The sequence below is a fragment of the Vanessa atalanta genome, chromosome 20 (assembly GCF_905147765.1).
Source record: "Vanessa atalanta chromosome 20, ilVanAtal1.2, whole genome shotgun sequence".
NCBI classification, from domain to species: Eukaryota; Metazoa; Arthropoda; class Insecta; order Lepidoptera; family Nymphalidae; genus Vanessa; species Vanessa atalanta.
The window spans coordinates 3,322,294-3,347,234 of NC_061890.1; the positions used below are offsets into that span (position 1 = coordinate 3,322,294).

The 24,941-nt window shown below is 32.6% G+C and overlaps 1 protein-coding gene across 3 annotated transcripts in view; it reads left to right on the top strand.

Annotated features, from left to right (window-relative positions):
- LOC125072147 (rho GTPase-activating protein 27-like) overlaps positions 1 to 24,396 on the top strand; it is a 45,929-nt gene extending 21,533 nt beyond the window's left edge. The window contains exons 2-13 of one of the 3 annotated variants that reach the window (XM_047682674.1): positions 1,803 to 1,925; positions 11,088 to 11,220; positions 12,009 to 12,209; positions 12,937 to 13,085; positions 13,372 to 13,484; positions 14,411 to 14,525; positions 14,963 to 15,077; positions 19,543 to 19,680; positions 21,084 to 21,256; positions 21,652 to 21,790; positions 22,429 to 22,534; positions 22,893 to 24,396. In XM_047682674.1, the coding sequence (XP_047538630.1) occupies positions 1,803 to 1,925; positions 11,088 to 11,220; positions 12,009 to 12,209; positions 12,937 to 13,085; positions 13,372 to 13,484; positions 14,411 to 14,525; positions 14,963 to 15,077; positions 19,543 to 19,680; positions 21,084 to 21,256; positions 21,652 to 21,790; positions 22,429 to 22,534; positions 22,893 to 23,097 (1,710 nt within the window). In that variant the 3' untranslated portion in view covers positions 23,098 to 24,396. Of the gene's footprint in view, positions 1 to 1,802; positions 1,926 to 11,087; positions 11,221 to 12,008; positions 12,215 to 12,936; positions 13,086 to 13,371; positions 13,485 to 14,410; positions 14,526 to 14,962; positions 15,078 to 19,542; positions 19,681 to 21,083; positions 21,257 to 21,651; positions 21,791 to 22,428; positions 22,535 to 22,892 lie in introns of all 3 variants that reach the window. The other 2 variants (XM_047682673.1, XM_047682675.1) reach the window with 2 other exon arrangements.
- Positions 24,397 to 24,941: the final 545 nt, after the last annotated feature.

Below are 24,941 nucleotides of genomic sequence, written 5' to 3' on the forward strand. Positions count from 1 at the left end.
AGCTAGTACATAATAATCACATTTGTTGTATAAGGTGGTGTGATCATTTGGTATAATACAGGTAAAATTCTTTCAGGTTCATTGACCTCCTTCTGTTTGTGAAGTCGGTTAAACAAAACCTATATATATTCTATACATTAAATCTTATGAAGGTCGCTACGTCAATACATCAAAACTTTCTGTATTGTTAATGTGTAATTAGAATAATATTTCCCCATATTCAATAGCAAAACCCACACGGAATTGAATCTTAGTCATCTTACCTACCAGACAAGAGGGGGAGTGGTGGGTCAAGGTAACCGAATACTATGTTAATGGAAACCGGTTGCGAAAATCATATTCAATGATTCATTCATAGACTGGCAACCTCGACCGGATGCGGAAGAGAGATTTTTTTTGTTGGTTAATTTTGATATCACTTTAATAGAATTTGTACTTTAATTAGCGCCAAGTTTGAATTGAATTTGAGAAAATAATAAAAACAGATTGAGATTTTATTTTAAAAATAATAAAAGTATTTTTTTTTTTGTGGAATATAAATAAAAAATTAAAAGTTTTATCGAAAGGTGAATAAAAGGTCAAGAGCTAGTTGGAGTCGCGTTGAAACTGCGGTGAGGGTTCCGTAATCAGTACTCCTAGTAAATTTAATATTATGTATACTATTTTTGCTAAATTTTTACTTTATTGTGTGCCTTAATATTTTGTCTTGTCGAATAAAATAAGCTATATATATAATAGGATAAACGTAGCCCTCAAAATATTTTAGATAGTATTTTATTTCAATTGCTAATTTAATAGAATCCGTTTAAAATATCTATTACACACAATTTCACAACAAAAAGTTTGCATTTTTTTTTATATTTAGCAGGCACATGTCGCATATTATTATGATGAAGTATATTTTCGTATCGAACCCGGAACTGAAATTTTAATAAGCAGACAGCGTCATACGACCGGACACGTCCGCGTCAGGCCCTGACTTCTAAATGTCATTGCTACAAACATACATCAAGTTTTATTATCTTCGTAATTATATATGGACCAGTATAAAATTTCACCCATATGGATACATAGATTTATTGGAAACTAGTTGTCGCCAACGGTTTATCTCGCTTTTCAGAGGTTGGTCGTCCTGTATTAGGCCAAAAAATGTCCCGTACTTGGAATTGAAGCTTACTTTGTAACACGTTTATCAAAATCGGTTCAGTCGTTTGCGCGTGAAGGAAAAACAGACAGACAGACAGAATTACTTTCGCATTTATAAAAAGAACTTTGAAAAAGAGTTTGAAAAGCAGGAGATTTGAAGGCTGTTTAATATTTCCTTTGCAATCGAATAAAAAAAAAACAATAATTGAATTTGACATTAACATAAATTGAATAGAATCATTTCCATATAAGTTGATTTTATAATGTTTTTTTTTTGTTTAAATGTTACCACTACATGATAACGTCTACTGTTCTTTATGAATCTTGAAATTGTCTTAAAAGTGAGAGAAGTGTCTTTCCGCCTTCTGTATGCTTAGATCTATTAAATGACTGCTGAATGCTGTTTTTATTAATAAACATTCAAGAGGATGGATTATATGTATAATACATGCATATTATTGCCGAGTAAAGCCAAGAATTTCCACTTTCGTAACCAGAAAAAACAAGAGTTTTCTTTCTATGTTTGTACTTCAATATAAAAATGTATGTGTAGACTTATTGTAAACGCGTCACGTCCAACTACCTATAAATAAAAATAAGCTTTTAATAATCATTATTAAAAAACAATAATAATAACAATATATTCTTTGTTCCAGTGGATCACCCCTGAAGAATGCGAAGTCTACTCGAGGGATAGGAGACCACCTCTCGTCATCCCTCGCATCACGCAGTACCGCGCCCCGAGGAGAGATCCTCGTCCACATATACCTTATCCTGAGGTAAGATTCGCGATTAGCTCTAGAAAACATTATCATACTGAATTTCTCGCCGGTTTTTCTCAGTGATAGCTTTAAATTTCATTAAATTATTATTTTGTACTCGAATAAAGTATATTTTGATTTGATTTAACTGACGTATACTTATTTATAGATAAAATCCATGCATGGAATCCGAATAAGCCCCTTCTTATAATACCTAAATATTTAAATATCTGAGAGACGAGATGGCCACGCGGTTAGAACGCATGCATCTCAACCGATGATTTCGGGTTCAAACCCAGGCAGGCACCACTGAATTTTCATGTACTTAATTTGTGCTTATAATTCATCTGGTTCTCGGCGGTGAAGGAAAACATCGTGAGGAAACCTGCATGTGTTTAATTTCAACGAAATTCTGCCACATGTGTATTCCACCAACCCGCATTGGTAGCAGCGTGGTGGAATATGCTCTAAACCTTCTCCTCAAAGGGAAAGGAGGCCTTAGCCCAGAAGTGGGAAATTTACAGGCTGCTAATGTAAATGTAATGTAAAAATATCTTTAGTCAGTTGCACCCGCTGACCATTCACATACAGACATACATATTTCCCTTAAATTTTCAAGAACTTGTAAGATCATTAGTTTATATTAGATTTTATATTAAAAATTTACCAAACTGTTGATACTTAATCACAAATCGACATCTACTATATTCAAGTAGGCTCATCAAAGCTTTTGAATCGTGTTACATCGGTGAAGTGTAAAGCTACCATCGCATCGGTTCGAAAAGTAGATTCAACCGTTTAGTTTATTTTACACACATATTTGTATACCTTAAAGTACATTGTCCATGTTTTATTATTGAAAGTATTTTCTAATACCTGTGTGTGAATAATGCACCCACACATTGACAAGAACAAGGCTGCCGTATGTCTAAGCAGTGATGTTTTCAAGGCTACTTAGGCGCAGATAACTGTTTTTATTATTAATATGTTGGAAGAGGTAAAATAATGTTCAAATCACAATTTCAGTTACTATACTAATTATTATGAAAAGGAAAATTTGTTTGTTTGTAGGTAATTCTAAAATTATTTCATTTGTATAAATTATTCCTGAGTGCTGTAGGTATTAATTATATCGATATTATAATTTATTGTATTAATAAATGACACCCGTGTGAAGCCGTATACTAAAGACAGTGTATATTTTTTAAAGTAAATTTAAAATAAAAAATGGACTACGGGTAGTTTAAGTCGCTCAAGGCGATGACTTTCCTTACAGAATAATTTGCATAGCGGCTTATCTCAGACTACCTTAGTAAGCGCAAACACAGGTGCTCTCTCGTAGTCCGATTCCGTCCCTCATAATCCGCTCGGACCGTAACCTGATATCACTAAACGGTCAAGCAAAGGACCAAGACCTTCAGCCTTTCTTACCTAAGAAAGCAATTAAATCCGTCAAATAATTCTCAGTAGTCGCCTCAGACTGACGACTGACTGTAAAACCCAATATATATATAGCCCCAACCTTCTATAGCCTTTATACAAATACAGAATAAATCGTATGAAGTTCGTATGTATTGTAATTATATACATGCATATAAAAATATAGCATCGATCGTTCTCGTTGATAACGAAAGTTCAACAAATTAATGAGAAAACTTGATTTGTATATCTTTATTCGTAATACAAGTTTAACCACTGATCCATTAGAAACTTAGACACATGTACATTGATAGCACTAATAACTGTATCCTGTTTTCCTGTTTTGCCTGTGACCTTATTTACTAACCAAGAATAAAAAGTCGCGATTATAAGCAAGTATTTAGCAAAAACTTCTTTAAATAATGATCTCGTGAGCAAATTTAATTCAATTTTTAATTAAAAATATTTCAATCGTATTCTTTATTATTCATCGATGTTTGTTTCGTTTAGTTATTTGAACATTAGTTCGTTTAGTTATTTTAATATTAGAATATAACTTTTTTATTTAATAATTCTTTTTGTTGTCAAATAAATCATAATACAAAAGTGTTTAACCGAAGATTGTTTAAGTTATAATAATAGTTACTTATTGCTAAACATACGATTAGCGAGGTGTAAGTTCTAGAAGAGGAGGCCTTAGCCCATCTGTGGGATTTTATTTAACATGCTCACTAGTGTTGTGTAAATTGATAATATTAAATGAAGTATGGCGGTCCTCTTAAGTAATTTAAAGTGACATTTGTAGGTGTACTGTTAGTCACCGATCCCACAATAAAACAACATATTTTGCTTAATATTATTATGTGGTGATTAAGTTCGGCCCACTCACAACTATCCGTAAAAGACACAAGCGCAATATATTATAATACATATTAACTTCAATATAATAGCGTTCTTTCATTACAACCGCCCGTCCGCTACGCTTATGGTTACGTGAAGCGAAGCCGAGCCTATTTCGTAAAACGTATGACCAATAAGAAATAAAAATATAAAAACAAACAAGTGAAAAAGAGACGGAATGTAATTTGCAAACAGTCCAAAAGCCAAGGATGAGTCAAAAGTTCCTCTAATATGGTAGATTACTTAGTTTAATTATGCGCGGGCACAATGCGGTTACAAAATGGCGTTCGCGCCAATCGCGTCCGGTGCTGAATGGGTCGGAGCGAATTTTAATATCCGTTCAATGAAGTTCCATTCGAAATATGAATTTGGAATTTGACAATGACTTAATTTTTTTTTCTTTTCTTTTGAATGGTTTGCTTATGACAAAGTCCTTAATTGTAAAAGCGATTAAATGTGTCTTGTGTTCAAACGCGTTAATTATAGTCAAAGAGTATAATTATAGTGTTTTTCACCGCGTATTTTGTTCCATTTAATAACAATAAGATTGGCACGGAAAAGGTTGATATTAATATTTATCATAATCTGTATCTAAAACTTTTTTACATGAAGCAATAAATCAAAGTATTTATTCATATAATCATTGTTTCATTTTATTTCCTATTAACACTATATTTACACCAACAGTTACAACTATATTTATCTATGTTAATGAAAAGAATCCGTTGTAATACAATCGTACTGTTGTGAGTAAAACGTGACTTGGAGCATTCGTCACTTAAGTTCTATAATCATATGCGTCTTAGGGTGTACGTACTGAGTAACTATTCGAAGCGATACTGTTGCGCCACAGCACAGCAAATAAAAAGTACTTTCTACAAAATATAGCTTTACTTTTGATTTATATAAGAAAGAAATTGGAACGCTCGATAGTCAGGTTCATCCATCGGCATTGACGGTCTAAGAATTAATTTCCTGACTCCATCAATGCGCCTCAATCCTTGGACCTGTAAACTGGCTGGCTGGCTTACTTAATCAAGAACACAAAATATACAGTATGTTGCTTGACGATATAATAACTGATGAGAGAATGGTAGGTACCCGAATGGACTACCACCAAACCCAGTGAAATATCATGATACTTAGTATATTTTTGTTATTATACAGTTTCGTTTGTGTATGTGATTATACTTATTTTAGTACTCCAATGTTTAGTCAAAGTTGAAATATTTGTCAATACTATTTTACGGAGTCTTCGCCCTTATGTGAGGGGGGGGGGGCAGATGTTAGATACCTTGTCGTTTTCTGAACCTGTGAAATTATGCAAAATTAAATGATTATCGGTTCAGTATTTAAGTCGACGAATATGCTTTCATAAACAAACTCACTTTTAAATTTATTTAATAAATATTTGGATTGAATCGTTACACTGATTGGTAAAAATCTGCCAAATTATCTTTAACAAATCTCATTATTTACTAGTCTATTAGTTATTAAGCACTTCATATTAACATCACTTCTATGTTACTAGTTACTACTATGTTACTAAAAAATCGAATGAATTAACTCTATTGTAACATATAAGTATCACGACTCAACGCATCGGTTTATGTTTTTTTTTTTCATTTTATATATACAATTATATATAACTGTGTACTTATACGTTGGTCTGACATAGATTTTGCAACACAATGAAATCTGTTGATTTTTTTTTGCCGATAATATTCGTTCACTAATATAAGGGATAGTGTTGCCACAATAAGTCGCCGCGTGTGTAGGTACCTTAAAATCTTTGTCGTGAATCAATATGACAATATCTCCGCATACCACAAGTCTTATTGTTTACATAATGACACAGCTAACTACGTCATTTGTCCAGTGGCTAGCTTATACGGCTGCCGATATCCATGTCCTAGACTCAAATTCCAAGCCGATCAATTCAAAGGTTTTTTATGAAGAAGCTTTATTAATATCTAGTATGTAATTATGTGTAGTTTATCATTATATTTTAGTATAAATATTCTTATATTATAGTTTTTATCTTTTCTCTAGAAGGTAGAGCGAGACTAATCTCGCTCTACCTTCCGGACTCCTGCGAGGAGTGAGCAGGACAGCTTTACACTTTAGACCAGACATATCCTCATCTCCGGTCCTGTCAGGATTTTGTCCCATCTGACTATGAGATTGAGGGAATTATTACATACTTTTTACTTGCACTTTAATACTTCTTGCAGTAAGATATTCGTTATCTATCCAATATCTTAGAATTAATTAATTAAGCATTAGTGCTATAAATACATATTATTCAAGTAGACTTTAATACGCATTTTTGAATCGTCATGTTACAATATTAATTTCAATATAAGGTAGCATTTACTTTTAGACATATATTGAGGCACGTTGAGAACATTTTTTATTGGCAACACTAAAGCTCGTCACTATATATGTAAAAAAAGCTATATATATTTTGTTAATACCGTTATTTTTAATAGGCTTTGAGGAAAAACGTCGTTTAATACTGGGTTCAAATACATTATTATTGTAGACGATAGTGAAACAGGAAAATTGAAGCGGTTATATTATGGTTTTTTACACAAATACAATATGTATTTAATAAATTCCTTTTTTGAGATATGATGATCATAGTCAGATGCTTTCAGACTAAATACTGAACGCTCATTGGTCATTGGATCACTATACGTCATCAGTGACCAATGACAATTTAGATGTCAAAGTTAAGGTTGAGAAACTGTTATATTTATGTCTCGGTAGTGTTGTTTTGTTATGTTTATGGTTACGACCAAACACCATATATATTCTGTGGTCCATAGTGTAGGTATTTCCAGTCTTCATACTTTGTATTTCAAGTGTGTACATACATTTTAGACACGGATAAGGGTGATAGTGTCTGAAATTATTAACACGCAAAAAATTAAATTTGCAAATACATAATATCTTAATAAACATCTAATTTTATCGTCTCTGTATATAAGCAATTATTGTTAAAATTATTTCGATTCTGTTCCCACCACAGTCTTCCAGCGGAACTTAATTCCAAAAATTGGTGATTATCAAAATCAACATATTAAATTATATTTGGTGGTAGTACTTATACCGCTAAACAGTAATACTAAGTATTGATTTGTTCCGGTTTGAAGGGTGAGTGAGCCAGTGTTCAGGCACAAGGGACATAACATCTTGGTCTGCAAAGTTTACGGCGTATTAGCGATGTAAGGAACGGTTAATATTTCTTGTCCCAAAGTCACTGGTCACCGTTCACCACCTGGTAGAGCAATCGTCTTCCGCTTACTTATTGTATAAATATAACCATTTATCAATCAAGACCGCAAACTCTCAAGTACCTACTCAAATACCCCTTTAAGGCCTAAGACGCTCTTGTGTTCAGTGACTCATGACATATATATATATATATATATATTAATATGTCATATTTTATGTCGTATAGTGATGCATACGTATGTATCTGATTGCATTGCTGGCTCCATTGAATTCCGACAATAATCAGTGTACGCGTAATAAAGCTAAGATAAGGAGAGCGAATGTTTCCTAACGTCGATTCGACGACCAGCCGTTGATAAGAGCCCACTAGTGATGGCTGTGACATGTATCGATATGTATTCCTACTCGTATATACGTAACACTTAACATCCTGTCAACGATTACCCTTATTAGTTACTAAGTAAAATTTTGACCAGAATAATGTTTATTTATACACATATTAAAAAATATATATGTTAATTAAAAAATACATTAATAAATACTGCAGAATAATATATTGACAGAACATTTTCACAATTAATATTTAAATTTGTATGATGAGTATGTTATGAATATTGAATAAATGAGTGATGTGTCTCGAGGAATCCCCCCCGTCTGGTCTGTATCACGAAAAATGCATCAAAAACACAAACAAATCAAGACAAACTAATTAATATAAAATAAATTCTCCCAATTTCTTCTTGGGGCTGACCCGTTTACATCACCCATTTATCCTTTAAAACGGCAATGCTTTGTATGACTTTTCTTAAGTTTGAATGGTGAGTGAACCAGTGTAATTCCAGGTATGAAGTAAATAATATCACAATTCTCATGATAGATCGTGTATTGATGTTAGGTTATGGTGTTATATTCACCCACCAAACAGATATTGATGATGATGGTGAGTGAGCCAGTGTACAGCCACAGTTTCTCATTTCCCAAGGTTTAATTACGCATTGCTTATGTAATAATTTTGTTAAAAGTGGTGCTATCATCGTATGAAATTTTAGACATCTATCGACATTAGTGACCACTTACCCTGAACCCATCCAGATCGATACCATAAAAAAATGGTTTAAAAAATCTGTAAAATCTATACAAAATAATTATTCTTACTTAAATTACAGACAATCTACGTAAAACAAACGAAATTAAAAATCATTAAACAAGTAATTAAAATCAGTACTAGTTTTATGCATTAATGTCATTTTACAATAATTAATTAATTCGATAATCTTGCCCAAACTAAATCCATATATTATACACGGTAAGTTGGTCCTTGCCATAATTTTGCAACTAGTGTAGTCACGTTAAAAAATACTAGTCCACGATGAACTATCGATGTCGCAACTGGTACAACACTACGCAATATCATTGTTACGCTTATTCTGCCACGGGTGTTGGTGCGTCACGTTGTTACGTTGAAAATAATAAACTAAATTTGCCCTTTAAAAATAGTTTTTGTGAAGTGATGTGATTAAAAATGGGGAGGACCTCGTGTTGAGATTATTTATCTGTGATAATGTTTAACTTAAAACGCGGGAAGACGTGGTTCCGCGAGGTAACGTATTAATAATCATTTTTATTGGCATTTTAAGTCCGTTGCAATATGCTGCGCTCTAACTATTAATAACTTAAGTAAAGGGGCAATTGCATATATCAATTCTGAAATTTATTTATTAGCGCTGATCATAAAAAATATTTAATATCTGTAATTTTGAAAGAAACCCATGCTTCATAACTTATGCTTCATAAAACAAAATATTAAAAAAGTTATCTAGTGTTATTTATATTAATAAAGTATACTTCAGTCTAAAGAAAATAAGCTAATATACAAAGTTTTTTTTTTTTTGTATAACACTGTCTCGCTTATATTCTCTAAGTGCGAGAGGGACGTTATCGTTATTAAAACGATAGTGGCGCCGCCATCGCAATCACAATTATGCCGATTACACAGGAAATAACCTTATATATGAATACGGTTGCCTTATTAATAAAAACTTAAGTAGGAACCAAATATCGATTAGTACTTACGTTATTGATACTGCCTACATCCATTAGGATGATAGGGGATGATGTAGCATGATGGTGAGAGATAGGAGGTAAAAGGGTTAGGTGAAGTAAAATCTCTTTCATCAATTTAATACCATAAATGGTTCAATGTGTGATGATATACTCATATATACAGATCCCCGTAATATGATTTTGGATATTTGTAACATAATAAGGTTTATAATATACTTATATACCTAAATGTTACTCATTCTGTTACTGTTGGTAATCTTTTCGCCTAAACCACATTGAATACCGACGCAAGCTTGAACCTGATGTTCAAGCGGTCAAAACGGTTTTCTAAAAGCTCTCAAGTCCGTAAAATAAGGAACGACGGAAAACGAAAATTGTGTCCGTGATCTTAAAATTTGGAAGTAGAAAATGTACAAAAGGAGGGGGGAGGGGCTAAGCTATTGAAAACGGTTGCAAAATAAGTGTAATAACAACCTCTGGACATTAAAATGTCGCGATGGTAGATCTTGAATAATTTTTGTCATAAGATTTAACGCGGACGAAATCACGGGTTCAGCTAATACGTAATAAATTCATTACTTTGTTATAATACGAATGTTTTATAATGTGTACATTGGATATGACTATAAGGAAAATACGTAATACGTCGTAGCTTTGATAATTTTGATGTGGGAATGAGACGGACTATATGGATCTTTTAAACTTGACTTCGCTTGTTGGAAATACCTTACGTTACATTGTTTGGGTATAAACTCTTGACTGTCTCTGCTTTTCTAGTTATTGCTCCAGTAAAAATAATTAATCTACTTCTGATGATGACAGTGAAGTAATCCATTTTGGCAATAGCGGCATTTCTCCACGCTTTTCTTAGATGAGTCAATAGTCTTGGAGATTTTATAGAACTCATAATATCAGCAGATACAGATGCTCTGTCGATTCCCTAACTCTGATAGTCCTCGAAACGGCAATACCAACGGTTTTAACTTAACATCTTTTCAAGTTTAAAGTGTAGAGTAATAAGTGGTAGAGTTCCGAGGAAGCCTATTTGGGGGGTACCCACCCACTCATCAGATATTCTACCGCCAAACAGCAATACCTAGTATTGTTGTGTTAAGGGCACAGGCACGAGGGACATTACATGTAAGTTTCAAGAGCTGGTGGCAAGAAAAGAAATGGTTAATGTAACTTACAGTGTGATTTTCCATTCGCAGTGTCACTTACTAGTGACTCATTTATCTGGCCGCCTAAGTATATCATATAGAAATCTAACTGCGAGCCATAATTGATAATTTCTAGAGGGAAAAAAAACAATAATCATGGCAGACATCAATATAAATTTGCAATAGAGCCACATTATCCACCAATACGCATCTTGTATCAAAAATTTAGAAATTCCTTAATTCAGCTTAATTGCACACAATTAACAGGCGTTGGAGACTTTTTTCTTAATTAAATCAACTGCAAGAAACATTAATCATCGTCTTCATCATAGTTCGCTACTGTACCAAATTTTTCCTAAACAAACCGAATTTGCCTAAAATAATATATTTTTCACAGGATACCTTGCAAGATGTCCCTGCAAAGTCTTGGAATTGGTCCCCGACATCGGAGCGGAGTCGTCTCGACTTGGAGAGAAGCTTTAGCAAGGCGAACTGCGACAGTCCACCATTATGGGTGAACAAGCGACTTGGTAAGTTGGCTTTACCAATTTTGAATCAAATTATTTATTTTTGTTTTATTAGGAAACATAACTACAATTCCTTGTATTACATTCAATGTTAAAATTGTGAAGAAATAAAATTGCTTAATAATGCCTTGATAAAATATATATGTACATTTCGCCAACAAACTGCACTTGACACGTTTGTTAGCGGAGTGAAGTTTAATTACTGGCATTAGACTTGAAATCTCCAGTTAAAGTCTTAAGGGTATAATCGCAATTGTAATTTAAGCCCTAGTTAAGCTTGTTACAATATAACTTTGACCAAACATGATCATTTATTAAGTGCCGTTCAAGTATGGACGTTTATCTTTATACTTTAAATCATTTTAAAACAAAATTAATTTAAGCTATGGATTGGTACTGGTCATACTTGCATCTTGCAAACAATTTGGGGTAAGTTGGATGTAAAAAACATCGGAGTAATTTTTGTTTACATATTTAACATTAGTGGTTGATATTGTATCGGATAAAATAGACATATTAATTTATTTTTTATAACTAATGCCGTTTAGTCCTACCCGAGTAATATAGAGCTATGCAAATCTTCGAAGTGTCGTAAGAGCCGATTGTAGCAATTTTGAGCATTTAAGGTCTAAGCACTCTATGTTTCTGTGATCTGGGTAATGATAAAGCAGACCATCATTATTTCCATAAGAGTTTTTCAATTCCTATAACATTCATGACTTCATACGCCCTTCCAGATTTACCCTTCCACCTACTACATTAATTAAAATAATAAATAAAATAAATTTCAGGAGGTTCCACCGAGAACCTTCTAGCCGTGTCACGGAGGCCCAACCACTTGCATTTGGAAACCGGATCCTCTGGAGACAGTCTTGACGTAGAAGTCAGGGAACGAGGATTTCCGAAAAAGGAAAGAAAATCAAGGTCGATGGTGGCGTCGAAACAGAAACCTCGACCGCCTCTAACGTCGCCAAGACTGATGATGCACCCTGCTGAGGTTTGCACACTAATAATAATGATATATTAGGTTCTCGCTTGCTTCTCGAAGGGTTCTCTGGGTAAATACCACTCACTCATCAGTTATTCTAGCGATAATCATCAATACTTTGTATAAGAGCTTGTGAGTCAGCGTAATTATTACTACAAAGAACATAATATCCTATATATCCATTGTTGACAGTACATTGAAAGTGTATATATTTGCTTAAACATTACCACGAACGCAGGTCACCGACCAGGTACCTTTTTTCGTAGGCCGTTCATCAATACATTAAAAAAGTGATTGGTTTTATACAGTAATAAATAATTTAAATATGTCAGGCCCTACGAGTGCACAATGTAGCATGCGGCGGGTCTGATTAGATTAATCATTTTGTCAACGTCAAATGTGAATTAATTAACAAACAGTATTTTAAAGAAGAGAATACACTACGGTATGAACATTTAGTAAAATATTTGTAGATTATTGATTTTACACTTACTTAAACTTTAACTCGGATCAAAGATACAAGTTACAGTATACAGCATTTCTTATTGCTGCCGTCTGTCTACCAAGTTATCCCAAGCTGGGTTTCTGCTACGCGACTACTTTTAAAGAATGATTGTTTGTCGTGATCTGGTTATTTATTTTATAGATACAAATGTTTCCGGTCCGATAGAGGGTATCATATTGCCGGCTGTTGAGAGTAAAGTATTTGTTATTTAATAAAATTTATCTCCAGGCAACAGTGATACACGAAGGGCCTGTGAAAAGGACAAAGTTCTCTGAAGGCGGTAAGAAGAGTAAGAAGAACTGGACTGATTGTTACTTGACCGTAACACCGACTGCACTCGTCTTTTATAAGGATAAACGGACTTATCTAGCTACGGTAAGACATCCATCGCCAGCTGTCCTCTAACATTTGCTCAGAATATGCACGTGTAATCAGAAATGTATTTGCAACAGTTTTGATCTGAACTGAAATAAATAACATTGTATTGAAAACTCTTGGTAATTGCAGACACGTTTGTTGACAAATATTTAAACACAGTATAGAAATTACTAACATTTCTTTAAAGGAAGTTTTGGTTTGGTGGTTGGTTTTTTCTTTGAATAATCTCAAAGGTTGGAATTAAATTTTTACATTATAATTTGATGAGTTGTGATTTTTTCAGAAATTGCCAAAGCCTTTGAACACTCCACCTAGTCCCACCGCTCCTCGACCAGAGCTGTTTCTCCCACTCCTCAACGCTCACATTGTCCAGTGCATACAGATGCACACCAGGAGGTTAGTTCAATATACATTTTCAAAATATTATTCGATGCGTTCAGCTGAAATGGCACAACAATCCGGACAAGCAATTCTGAGTTTTTATGCAGTTAGTGCTTATAACACATCTCGTTTTGGGTGAAGGAAAGCATAATGAGCAAACCTGCACGTGTCGGATGAATATCAGTGTACTAACCAACCCGCATTGGAGCACCGTGGTGGAAGCTCCAGCCTCCATACCAACTCCTCGACAAAGAGATAACTTAACCCAACAATGAGTCATTAAGAGGCCGTTACTATGACGGTCAAAACAAAGATTTAATTATTGTTGTTAAAATAGACTGATCTTATTCGCGTAGGCGTGTCATTGATAGTGTTCTGATAACTGAGAAAAATATTTTGTATTATTGATGTCCAAGGTTCGACCTTGTGGCGATATTTATAAAATTTTAAAATTAAAGAATACATGTTCTCTGCATTACAATTGGACAATTCTTGGGATATTCTATTAACTTGTATATGACATCGATGTTCTATTAAGTTTTCTACAGTACTATATTAGTGGACTGAGTTTTACAGAAGTGTTCCAATCCTCATATCAGCAATTGATATATATATATATATATATTTTTATATGCATATTATTTTAAAGATATTCCATAACGCTTAGCGTTCCTGTGGATTGGAGCATTTCTGCTCATCATTGTCCAGTTGGGTGTTTTTGTTTCATGCCCGGTTACTACTTTTAAGAAACGATTCATTTTGACCAGAAGAGCGGACGCTATAGGGACCTTTAAAATTAATTTCGTAAGTTTTGGTATTGCTGCTTGTTTTGACATTAGAACATCTAGCGTGTCGTTACCCATAACTCGATTTCAGATGCGCCATAACGATAAGTTAAATATAGGAAAATGGTATAATTTGTTTGTTTTTTATTTAACTAGATTCAGTCGCTCACTGGTGCTCACGATTGAACACGATCAGTATTTACTTCAAGAAGAAACGGAGGAGGGAGCAAAACAACTGCTGAAATGTATACAGACTGTTATATACAAACTTGTGAGTTCATTTTCAAAACTATTAATGTTTAATAAAGAAAATCTTAAATATTGGTATGGCGATGGGGATTTGACTCTCCAAAAACTCCATTTCTTAGGAGTATTATATATATAATAAAGGCCTTTCCATGCTAGCTATACACTGCACCAAATCGGCTATATATGTATAGGGTTATTTTTAAAACTAAGAAAAAGCACAGGAAATTTTGATGATTTATACTAGAAGTCATGGAACAAAATTTGTTGCTTATGATATTAGTGATATGGTCCCCTAAAATTATTAATGTTTTACAAATACACCATATATTTGTAGAAAGGACAATTGGAAGAGAATTACGGACTATTGCATCACAACCAAAGCATAATCGAAATATCTGCACTAAACGCTAAAAAATAGCCTAAGTGAGACAGATAATAATAGAAGTTTCATTGTACCAGGGTCCTCCGGCGTTGGACGACAGACCGAGCCCTTACCAAAGCAGCAACACTGACCTCGAAAGCCTCGGCCGAACGCCGCCAGTATCGCGGCACGCCACCAGGGCCAAGCAGAAAGGTTGGTAGATAACAAATACTTATAGATTGGTCATGTTGGTAGTTGTTGGGCCAATCCTTAAAAGGGGACAGAGGTTTGTATATAATTGAAGAAATAGAAAATTTTGGTAAGATATTAGTTTTAGGTAATATTAGGAGAGGATTTAGTTGAATATTTTAAAAATTAAAATATTTATAATGGATTTTGGGTAAACATTGAAATATGGATACAATGATATCAATAATTATGAAGGCGCCCCTCCACGTTAAATTATTATCAGCGTGCCTTAGCATGAGTGACGTTAATACATACAAGACATCTTAGTGTACGTAAGACGACTAAGAGTACAGACAGCAAAAAAATACAAATTAGAATACATTTGTTAAGTTCGTTTTGTTTAATTAACATTAATATTAATTTGTTGTTTAATTTAAAGTAGAGGGGCGCGTCTTGGTGAGTGAATAGATCCATACCTTGGTTGAAATTGGTTTCGTATTTTTTGCACTAGAAATCATAAGAGAAACACTCAGCACTATCTTTTTTTGCTTATCATTCGAATATAGGCCGTAATGGCTTGTGATATAATAATACTGAGTATTGCTACTTGTGTATAATATATGATGAGTACATGAGGGTGGTAACTACACATAAACTAATTAGGGGCAAGATTTAAAAAACAGGGGGCAACATTTGTCTTCAATACTTTTGTTAGATTAATTATTTGCATTTTAACCGGACCTTAGTAGACACACATTGATTAATTTTATATAAAAACGCACACACCTAAACAAATCTCATTTTCTATCATTTTTGACATACATATATACTATTTATTTTACTACCAATTGGGTAGCCCATTTGCCAGTCCACCTGCCTTTTTGAAATAGCATAAAACATATATTTTAATTATTTTGTCAAAAGATAACTTTTGAGCTACATGGACAAGAGCGGCTGTTTTCAATTATTATATTTTAGATGAATAGAATTTACCCAGTTTTTGTGTGATGATGAATCGCGTTCCCGGTAAACGTTGAATAAATATATTTTCCTCATTCAGTATACGTTACTCGCTTCGTCAAACCACATTATTGTTATTCATGTTTAAATAGATATTCCGTAATAAGTATAATTCATATTTTACTCTCTTACATATGTAAATTTTATTAATAATTGTGTTTGATAGTAATAATCCATGAAAATCAATGTGTTAGTGTCAAGTATTATAACATACAAAATATATGAGATTTTGATTTTGTTCGCGAGTGTCGTGGTACCATGGTGATTGACTGATTAAGTTATGTTGAGTTGTGGCTGCGTTGATGGATTTCGTCGCCTACAATCGTGTAAGATCAAAAAAAAAATATGTTTGACATTTGATAGATCTTTTGTAAATCGCATTATTTTTTTAAAAAAAATAATTTTGTTGCGCATGCGAAACTTTTACCAAAGTATAATATAACGTTAAATAATTATTAATATTATAATTAGTTAATAATATCAACAAATATACTAAAATGATTAAAACCAACAGTGGTGACCATTAAAATGGACTTTGATCCGGTTACAGATTTTGTTTTTCCTGAAACAATTAAATTTAAAATTGTTTAACCTCAAAATTGATAAGGCCCTTTTTTGTGCCATATTCATAAATTATTATAAATCAATACTTTATATTAAGTGCTATCGAAATCTAAATATATGTATGTGCATCTTTTTTTAAACATCGACAAATTTGTTAGATGATATCAATTACATACATTATTATATAGTAAATATATGATTACAAGATTTTTAAAGTATACAAACAATCATAAAAAGTCAACAAAAAAAAAATTAAACCGACTTCAAACAAAACGGAAAAAGGAGAAAAAGAACTAATTCTTTTCAAAGGCACTTAAGTAAATACAAAACTTACGCAACTCGCTATTTGCTAGTATTTCATCGTTTTATTTTAAATCGACTGAAATTCTTTTGGAAAACTCCTTTCAATCAGAAAAATATCGATAAAAAACATCAAATCTTTAACCCATTCGTCATCTCAATATTCATGACATCTGGGTTGCCAATTAAAAAAAAAAAAACAAAAAAATCTACCGGCTTAGTCAATAAAACTTCAAAAGTAGTACAAAAAGGTTTAATTATAGGTTAAATTTATGTACTATAATTTATACAGTATTATCATTATCACATGAAGTTTCTTTATTTATAAGCAATTATTATCGATAAGTGGTGTGTCTTCCTTCAATTTCGAAATTATCAGATAATGAGTGTTTGATGTAATCTAAGATTAAATTTTAGTGTCATGCTACGCGTGGGTGTACGAACTAGCTTGTTTAAAAAAAGCTTAGTATATCTGTTTCGGTCATTTAAGAAGCTATTGGACTTATGTTTAAATTAAAAAAGTGATCATAGGTACGTTTTGTTGAACAAAATAAATGATAATTTTTGTGACGTTTTTAAGCGGAGTGTGACTGTTTCTTAATCGTATGAACGGAAACAATGTTCGATTAAAATAATGTGAAATTTTCGTGCTGTTTTTTTTCTTTAATAACAAAATGATATCCATGTTAAAATGTGAATCTGTGAAAGTGAATTTTGAAAATAGAACTTTATTACTATGCCGAAGAATAAAAAGAGTCCAACAGAAAAACTTAAGACACTATTCGGATCTCAATATTTTACGTTTATCAAACGTATGACAGTTTTTTTTTTTTTTTATTATTTAACAGGTTAATGCATACAATATGGTTCACGTTTGTAAGTCACAATCGTATATAGTATTCAATGTTGTTGTATTTCATAAATTAAAATGTCGGCTGTCTGTCTGTCCAAAATAGGGTTTACTTTTATAGCAATCATATTAGTTTCTAAATATTTTGTCAATGTTTTTATTTTAACGTGAGTAATATTTTATCGCTTATTATCAGATAAGACACAATCATCCACCAGTAATAATGAAATGACGTATGCAAAGGTGGCGTTTGGCATCACTTACACGCGCTTTTACGTTTTGATTGAGGCAAGTTATTTATCCGGCTTATTTAGGGCATCATTAGTAATTTGATGACCTTGAACACATTAACTGGCAATTCACAGTCTAAGACCTAAGGTCTAAATAAACCGTTATATGTTAAACTTGTAATAAATATAACTTACCTAAAAACCCATACTTTATTACACAATACCAAAAAGTGGAATCTTCCTAACTACAAGTCTGGCCGTGAACTTAGGGCTTTAACAACGAGTAATACATCATAGTGCATGAGAGTCGTAAACACCGATGAATTTTCTATATCCTCACCCTCAAAGTCTGATTGGACGGATCCGACACGACCAAAGAAACTTCAAACTCAAGAATGACTTTAACGAACTTGGGATTGCTACTAAGAATAACTGACTCCAATATTTGACAAGGCTATCTTGATCAATAAGGCATTTCAAAGAGGCAAGCCACAAATTTTATCTAATTTTATTATTGTCCAATAATAAAACAGTGTTTTACGGTTTGCCTTAACGCTGCCATCGTCTTAATTTTGGCAACAGTTACTTACAATTTTGCTATTGCCATTCTTGTTCTTTCTAATATTTTCATTATCAGAAGACAAACTTGGCTCGGCTTAAACAAGAGCTCAATTGTTTTCAGTTTGAATGTCTATCGATTTCTTTTCGAGTTCATGATTGGTCGACAGGCTGACTTAAATCTTATCCCCTCTACACACATCTTTGGCTAATTCTCAAATGTGAATATTCTCCATGTATTGATACCATTAAGTACTTTTTCTACCTATTCTACTTATCTGTTGTTATCGTTTATCTATTGGTATTCTCGATACGATTATCTCGATTTATCTTAACACTAAAAATTCTATTACAATACATCAAAAGAGCTCGCCGTATGGTTTACTATTGGATGTAAAACAAATGTTAATTAAAAAATAACTCTTCCATCTCTGCGTTAGAGAGAAGGAGACAAAATGTTTTATAGTAGCGCGTAAATCAAATATCGTAATCCTGTATCGGAAGTATCTCGCGTGAAAGTGGTTTTACATATAGGATGGGAGTCGAAGATTTTATAAGGTAAATACCTAATTGGATTTCCTTCCACACCAAATTGTGAACGTCTGACTCAGCCTTGTGTTTTTATAAGATACGTAAACACGACGAAATATACGTCAAATCGCGTTTCTATGGGTATTCTATGTTCTTTATTAAATGTATTATTTATTTAATGTTGTTTTATTTCGTTCGAAATCCAAATGTCAATAACCTCTATCTAACATTTTTAATTATAAGCTATTCTAGAAAATTCTCCATCATTCTTCCCTTATTCTATACATTGCTGTATGTTGGTGAATTGGTTTTTTCCTTTTATGTGACATTATACTATATACACACTTTCCTAGCTTTAATATTTTCTTTGGCTTTCATATCTTTACAATAGTGTAGTTTCACTTCTTCCGTACCTGTAATTTGACACGTATTTCAGCTGGAGGCAGTAGCAATGAGGACTTAAGTGATTCGACCGAAGTTTCCATTCGAAAGTCACGAGTCAAGACTAAGCTTAAGAAATTCTTCGCGAAGCGGCCAACAATGGACGTACTTGTCGACAAAGGAATATATAAAGGTTCGCCAATCAGTATTTAATCGGTGTGCGCTTAATAATGCACTCGTGCTTAGATTTAGATGATTCGCTCAGATTGGAAAGGTGTTAAAGTAGCTGCTGGAATTATTTGGTCGCTTTGTTTTGAGGCTGTTTTGCGTCTGATTTACTAGAATGCCCATTTTATTTCAAACACTCTAAATCTGAAATCCGAACGCCGTCCTATTCTGTAAAACTCACTCAGTATATCACTTATGAAATGTTGAAAACAGACTTACGATGAGATGATATTATAATGTGTATTCTATACTAATATTATAAGTGCGAAATTTACTTTAACTGTTATAATCGCTGAACCGATTTAAATGAAATTGAGTATGGGGATAGTTTGATTCCCGGGACAAAGTCTAAAGTCTATTGAGAATAAGAATATGCCATCGGTAAAGTTTCATATTTTGCCCGGGTAAAGCCGCAGGTTCAGCTAGTTATTATATATTAGTATCGAGTATTTATCGTATTCGAGTATCCAGTTTGTACTTATAGAATAGCTCAGCACAGTTTTCGGTGGAAGAGTCAGAATAAAAATCGAAACAAATAATTTGATCTTAAATTTAAACAAATTCCTTGGATTTTGTCTATGAAAGTAAATTCGACGTAAACCAGACTCTAATCTAATATTAACTTGGGCATGGATTGTCGAAAACAGAATAAAAAACTTTTTGTATTCGAGATATTTTCAAAATTTAATATTATCTGTGGATTCTAATGTTTCGTGAGTTTACAGAGATTTTTAACACTGCATAATGTATTTTTTTATTTTATTTAACTGGACTTTTGGTTTGGAGCAGAGTTACCAAATATTACCCATACTAAGGTAAGTATTGTATATATATGTGAAATGTTAGCTTATATATTTAATTTTGTAAATAGATTTAGTATGTTGTACTTAGTTGGTGTTTTATTTCACGTAGAACCTCGTCATTAGTTGACTTTCTGTAGAATGGTGATTGAAGGTGGAAGGTTGTGTACAATTTAAAACTATAATTAATTAATTACCCTAGGTGATATTTTAGGTAAGTACACAGATAGCTTAATTTCAATATAAGGCAACTGACTAAATTAGTTTTAAGTAAAATTTATGTATAATGAGTATTATTTTTTTAATTTTATAAAAAATATACTTAAATCTTAATATGGTATTAAAATAAAGTCGTAAAAATGTAATAATTTTTATATACTTATAAGAATTATAGTGGTGGCTATAGAAGAGTAATCCGACGTATAAATAAATAAACACACGTATAAAAAAACTTGACCGATTTGAGGAATTACCTCAAACATCCGCAGGATTATAGAATATTATTGAACTTGAATTACATCTAAAAATAAGTACTCTTTGTCTAACTTTTTTTTTATTTCGTTCATAGATGAGCCCGTATTCGGTCGAAAGCTCGAGGAAGTATGCCCAATTAACAGCCCACGTGTACCGGACTTTGTACGAAAGTGTGTTGAAGAGATAGAGAAAAATGAAAATATGTGCACTGACGGACTGTACCGAGCAAGCGGGAACCTCAGCCAGGTGCAGAAAATACGACTTGAGGTAAGTTTCAGATACAGTATAGTTTGTTCCCTTTAAAAGTCTAGGGAAAAGTCTATGAACAGTTAATCAATGCGCTGTCTTCTTCTTTCAAATGAAAAATCAATGAAAAAGAAAGAGAACTGTGCAACTAAACACCCGTTACATATATAACAACTTATTTAGATTCTGCGCGGTAAACTTGAACACATGTTAAATTAAATAATAAAATGAAAAATTCCTACTATTGGAGAGCGAAATCTTCTTAAAAATAAAATTACCCTTCTTTTGCCCCTAAAACGATTTCGCTGCTATAAACCTTTAGTTATAAAATCAGACTAGATATTAAATTAATAGTAATTCAGACTGTATTTATGGTGTACAATAAAATATTAAAGAGTTAAATGAAAACATTCCAGATCGATCAGAACAACGTATCCGTTATCACGAACAATACAGACATCCACGTCCTCACTGGCTCCTTGAAGCTGTTCTTCAGGGAGCTGAAAGAGCCCCTCATCCCGTGCTCCATGTTTGACAGAATACTAGCAGCTTGTTGTGAGTATATTCAATTTATATATATGTACATCTAAAAAGGTGTTCGTTTGTATGGTTGATGGGACTCTTCCCAGGAATTAACAGGTCGATATGTCCTTTTGCAAATGAATTTTGCGGTACCTTAGTTAACATGTCTGAAGACTTTTGTTACTGACAGACGAAAAATACTAAATAATACGAATATAAAACAAACCAAAAATATTTTGAATATTAAATGATATTTTATGTCAATTGAATGAGTAACAGTCATTACAGAATCTCTTATATTCAACACGTGTTGATGTCAAAAATGTTAACATTTTTAGTGCATATACAGCCTTCTTGACCTAAGTTTGCAAATATTTTATGGCACATTGTATGTTATATTTGGGTATGTGTTCTGTGTGAACTTATTTGGAAAATAATATGACTGGAATCCGATTCAACTGTATGTCTTGTAATATATTATTAACAAAAGAGTTGTAGGGATTTGTGGTATTCGATTGTTTTTACAAAATTAAAAAACATTCGTTTTAAATGTCACGAAATAGAATATTCTCGAACAAATTAATATAAGAGTACTGCTCTTGTAACCGATGCGTTCAAAATTAATTAGATAATTTTTTCTTGTAACTTAAGTTTATCTATATATTTTTCAGCAATAAAGCCGAGAGAAGCCAAAATAAAGGAGTTCAGGGATATCGTGTCGTCTCTACAACCATGCAACAGAGACACTCTGAAGTTCCTACTGAAGCATCTTTTGAAGTAAGGCTTTGTTGAATATATTGGTTTCTTTGATAGACCGCTGTGAGTCAAACAATCACCGAATAATATCACAGCAGTTTCTGTGTAAACTGGGCTCTAATGGCGAGAGGAGGAATAAGGAGAAAAAAGACTAAGACTATTATATAGATCTTTTATTAAAACTAACTTTTAATAATTAAATCCATTATCAAAAACCTTAATTAAAAGTAAAACACCTCGCATCATAATGCTTCCACCTGTTGCCTCCGCAGGAGGAATGGCTCATTTTTTGCCGAGAGGGGAACCGCAGCTAGCATTCTTGCCATCATAAAGGTTTTAATGTTAGTAATTGTTAAATGTTTTGTTGAATTATTTCCAGAGTTACACAATACAGCGAACACAACCGGATGCACACCGCGAACTTGGCGATAGTGTTCGGGCCGACCCTGCTGTGGGCGCCGGCGGAGCAGGCGCACAACATCGCCATCGACTGCATACAACAAAACAATGTCGTCGAAACTCTTCTCAACGAATTTAAAGACATATTCCCGGAAGAGGCGAAAGAAAAAAAGAATAAAGCGTGACTTTTAACCCTTCGTCGTTGAGCATAGATTTGATCTTCACGATTTTCTAGATTCTAGAAATATCTAAATTCGATTCTAGCAATACCTAGTTGGTAGAACGAATTTCTTATTATATTCGTGAATCGTCATGTAGTGCTATCGTATTGATTTATTATCTGTGGCTATTGACTATAGCTAATCTATGGCGAATTATAATTATTATTAAGATTTTATGAATGATATATTAAATTCAATTCAATGCAATTTATACAAAATTTAAAACCGATTCATTTAAGTCACAAAATTTATAAAAAAATAATATAATATATTTAAAAAAATGTTATTACCTATAATTTAATGTTAATTATTATAAAACGCTGTTTATTTTTTGTATAAAATGCATTCGAAGTGATTACGAGAGAGTGGTATTTAATCAAACGTTAGCAAGATCTATTTAGAAGAAATATATTTAAAAAAAAATACAAAACATGATTAAATTTCAATAATAATTATTTTAGATAATAAAATATCGTCCAGAAATTTAGATTCGTGAGCGTTGTGATGTTAAAGCAATATTGTATATGGAAAGACTGTATGAGGCTCTAGCGGCAATATATTTAATAATAAAATTTATAGACGAATAAATATATTTACGCTTAGTTATTAATTTACGTGTGAAGAGTAATCCTTGTTTATGTAACACCGTTGTTTTGGGGCCAAATGTATATAATCCAGTCCTACATAAGTACACCGCGTTTCAATAGAATTTACACCAAAAATAAAGCAATTTTTGTTTAATTTATTTATTTAGTATTGGCACTAAATCTCTATGTAATTTAGTCTATTCGTTGATTTTTCAAACATTTTTTTTTTTTTGTTTTCTGGCAACACTTTAAATGTATAATCTTTAGTACAGATTTAATACCTTTGTGAAAATTCTATTGAAATGATAAGGCTTAAAGCCAATATCTTGTGCCTTAAGCAAGATCTTGTAAATATTCATCATAGATGATCATTTTATGTGATAATATAATTGTTCTAGTTCTTTTTCTTTTATTTAAAAGTTGCTTGCAACCATCTAGTCCTGTTTTTATTCTGTGGACATTCATTTGGTAACGCGTTTCTTTAGGACTTCTTTATAAATTGTATGAAAACACCATAATTAACGCAATGTAAGCTAGGAACCAAAGTTTTGTATTTCGGCTGATAGTTATTAACTATATATGTATAGTTATTGTATATTATTGAGTAATATTTTAACGCAAATAATGCTTGGAGGATAGTGGAAAATGACATGAAATAAAAATTACTTATTCAAAATTTATTGTTTTATTAAATCAAATCCTTTATTCTAAATTTGAAACTTTAACAAGTTGTGTAATTAAAATAAAATATTAGATTGTTTGACAACTATGTGATTCTGTAGGAACTCGTACCTCAAGTGTGAAATATTGACAACAGACTTATTGTGATACTCCAATTTGATACGTGTATCCTATAGATTTTATAGTTATAGTCCATGTCACAAATCATATTCTGACATTTCACGCTCGTGTTCTGCGGTGAGTTTCGAGCTTCTATTACAGAGTAGATTTAATTATGATGACAAGGTACATTGCTCTGTCAAATATAAATAGTATTCGTTAAAACCAAAAACCCCCAAGGCAAAAGCTAATGACGTAGCTGAAACTAATAAATATGATGTTAATACGCTCTTTTAGTCATTACTTTAAAATAATAGAACCGTTCTGTGTGTGATGATTATTAAGTTCTAAAGGTGTTTTCAACAATTCTATATATATTATGACGTATATATCCTTGTCAAATGAAGGACTAGTAATCAACGCGTTGCGTAAAATACATTC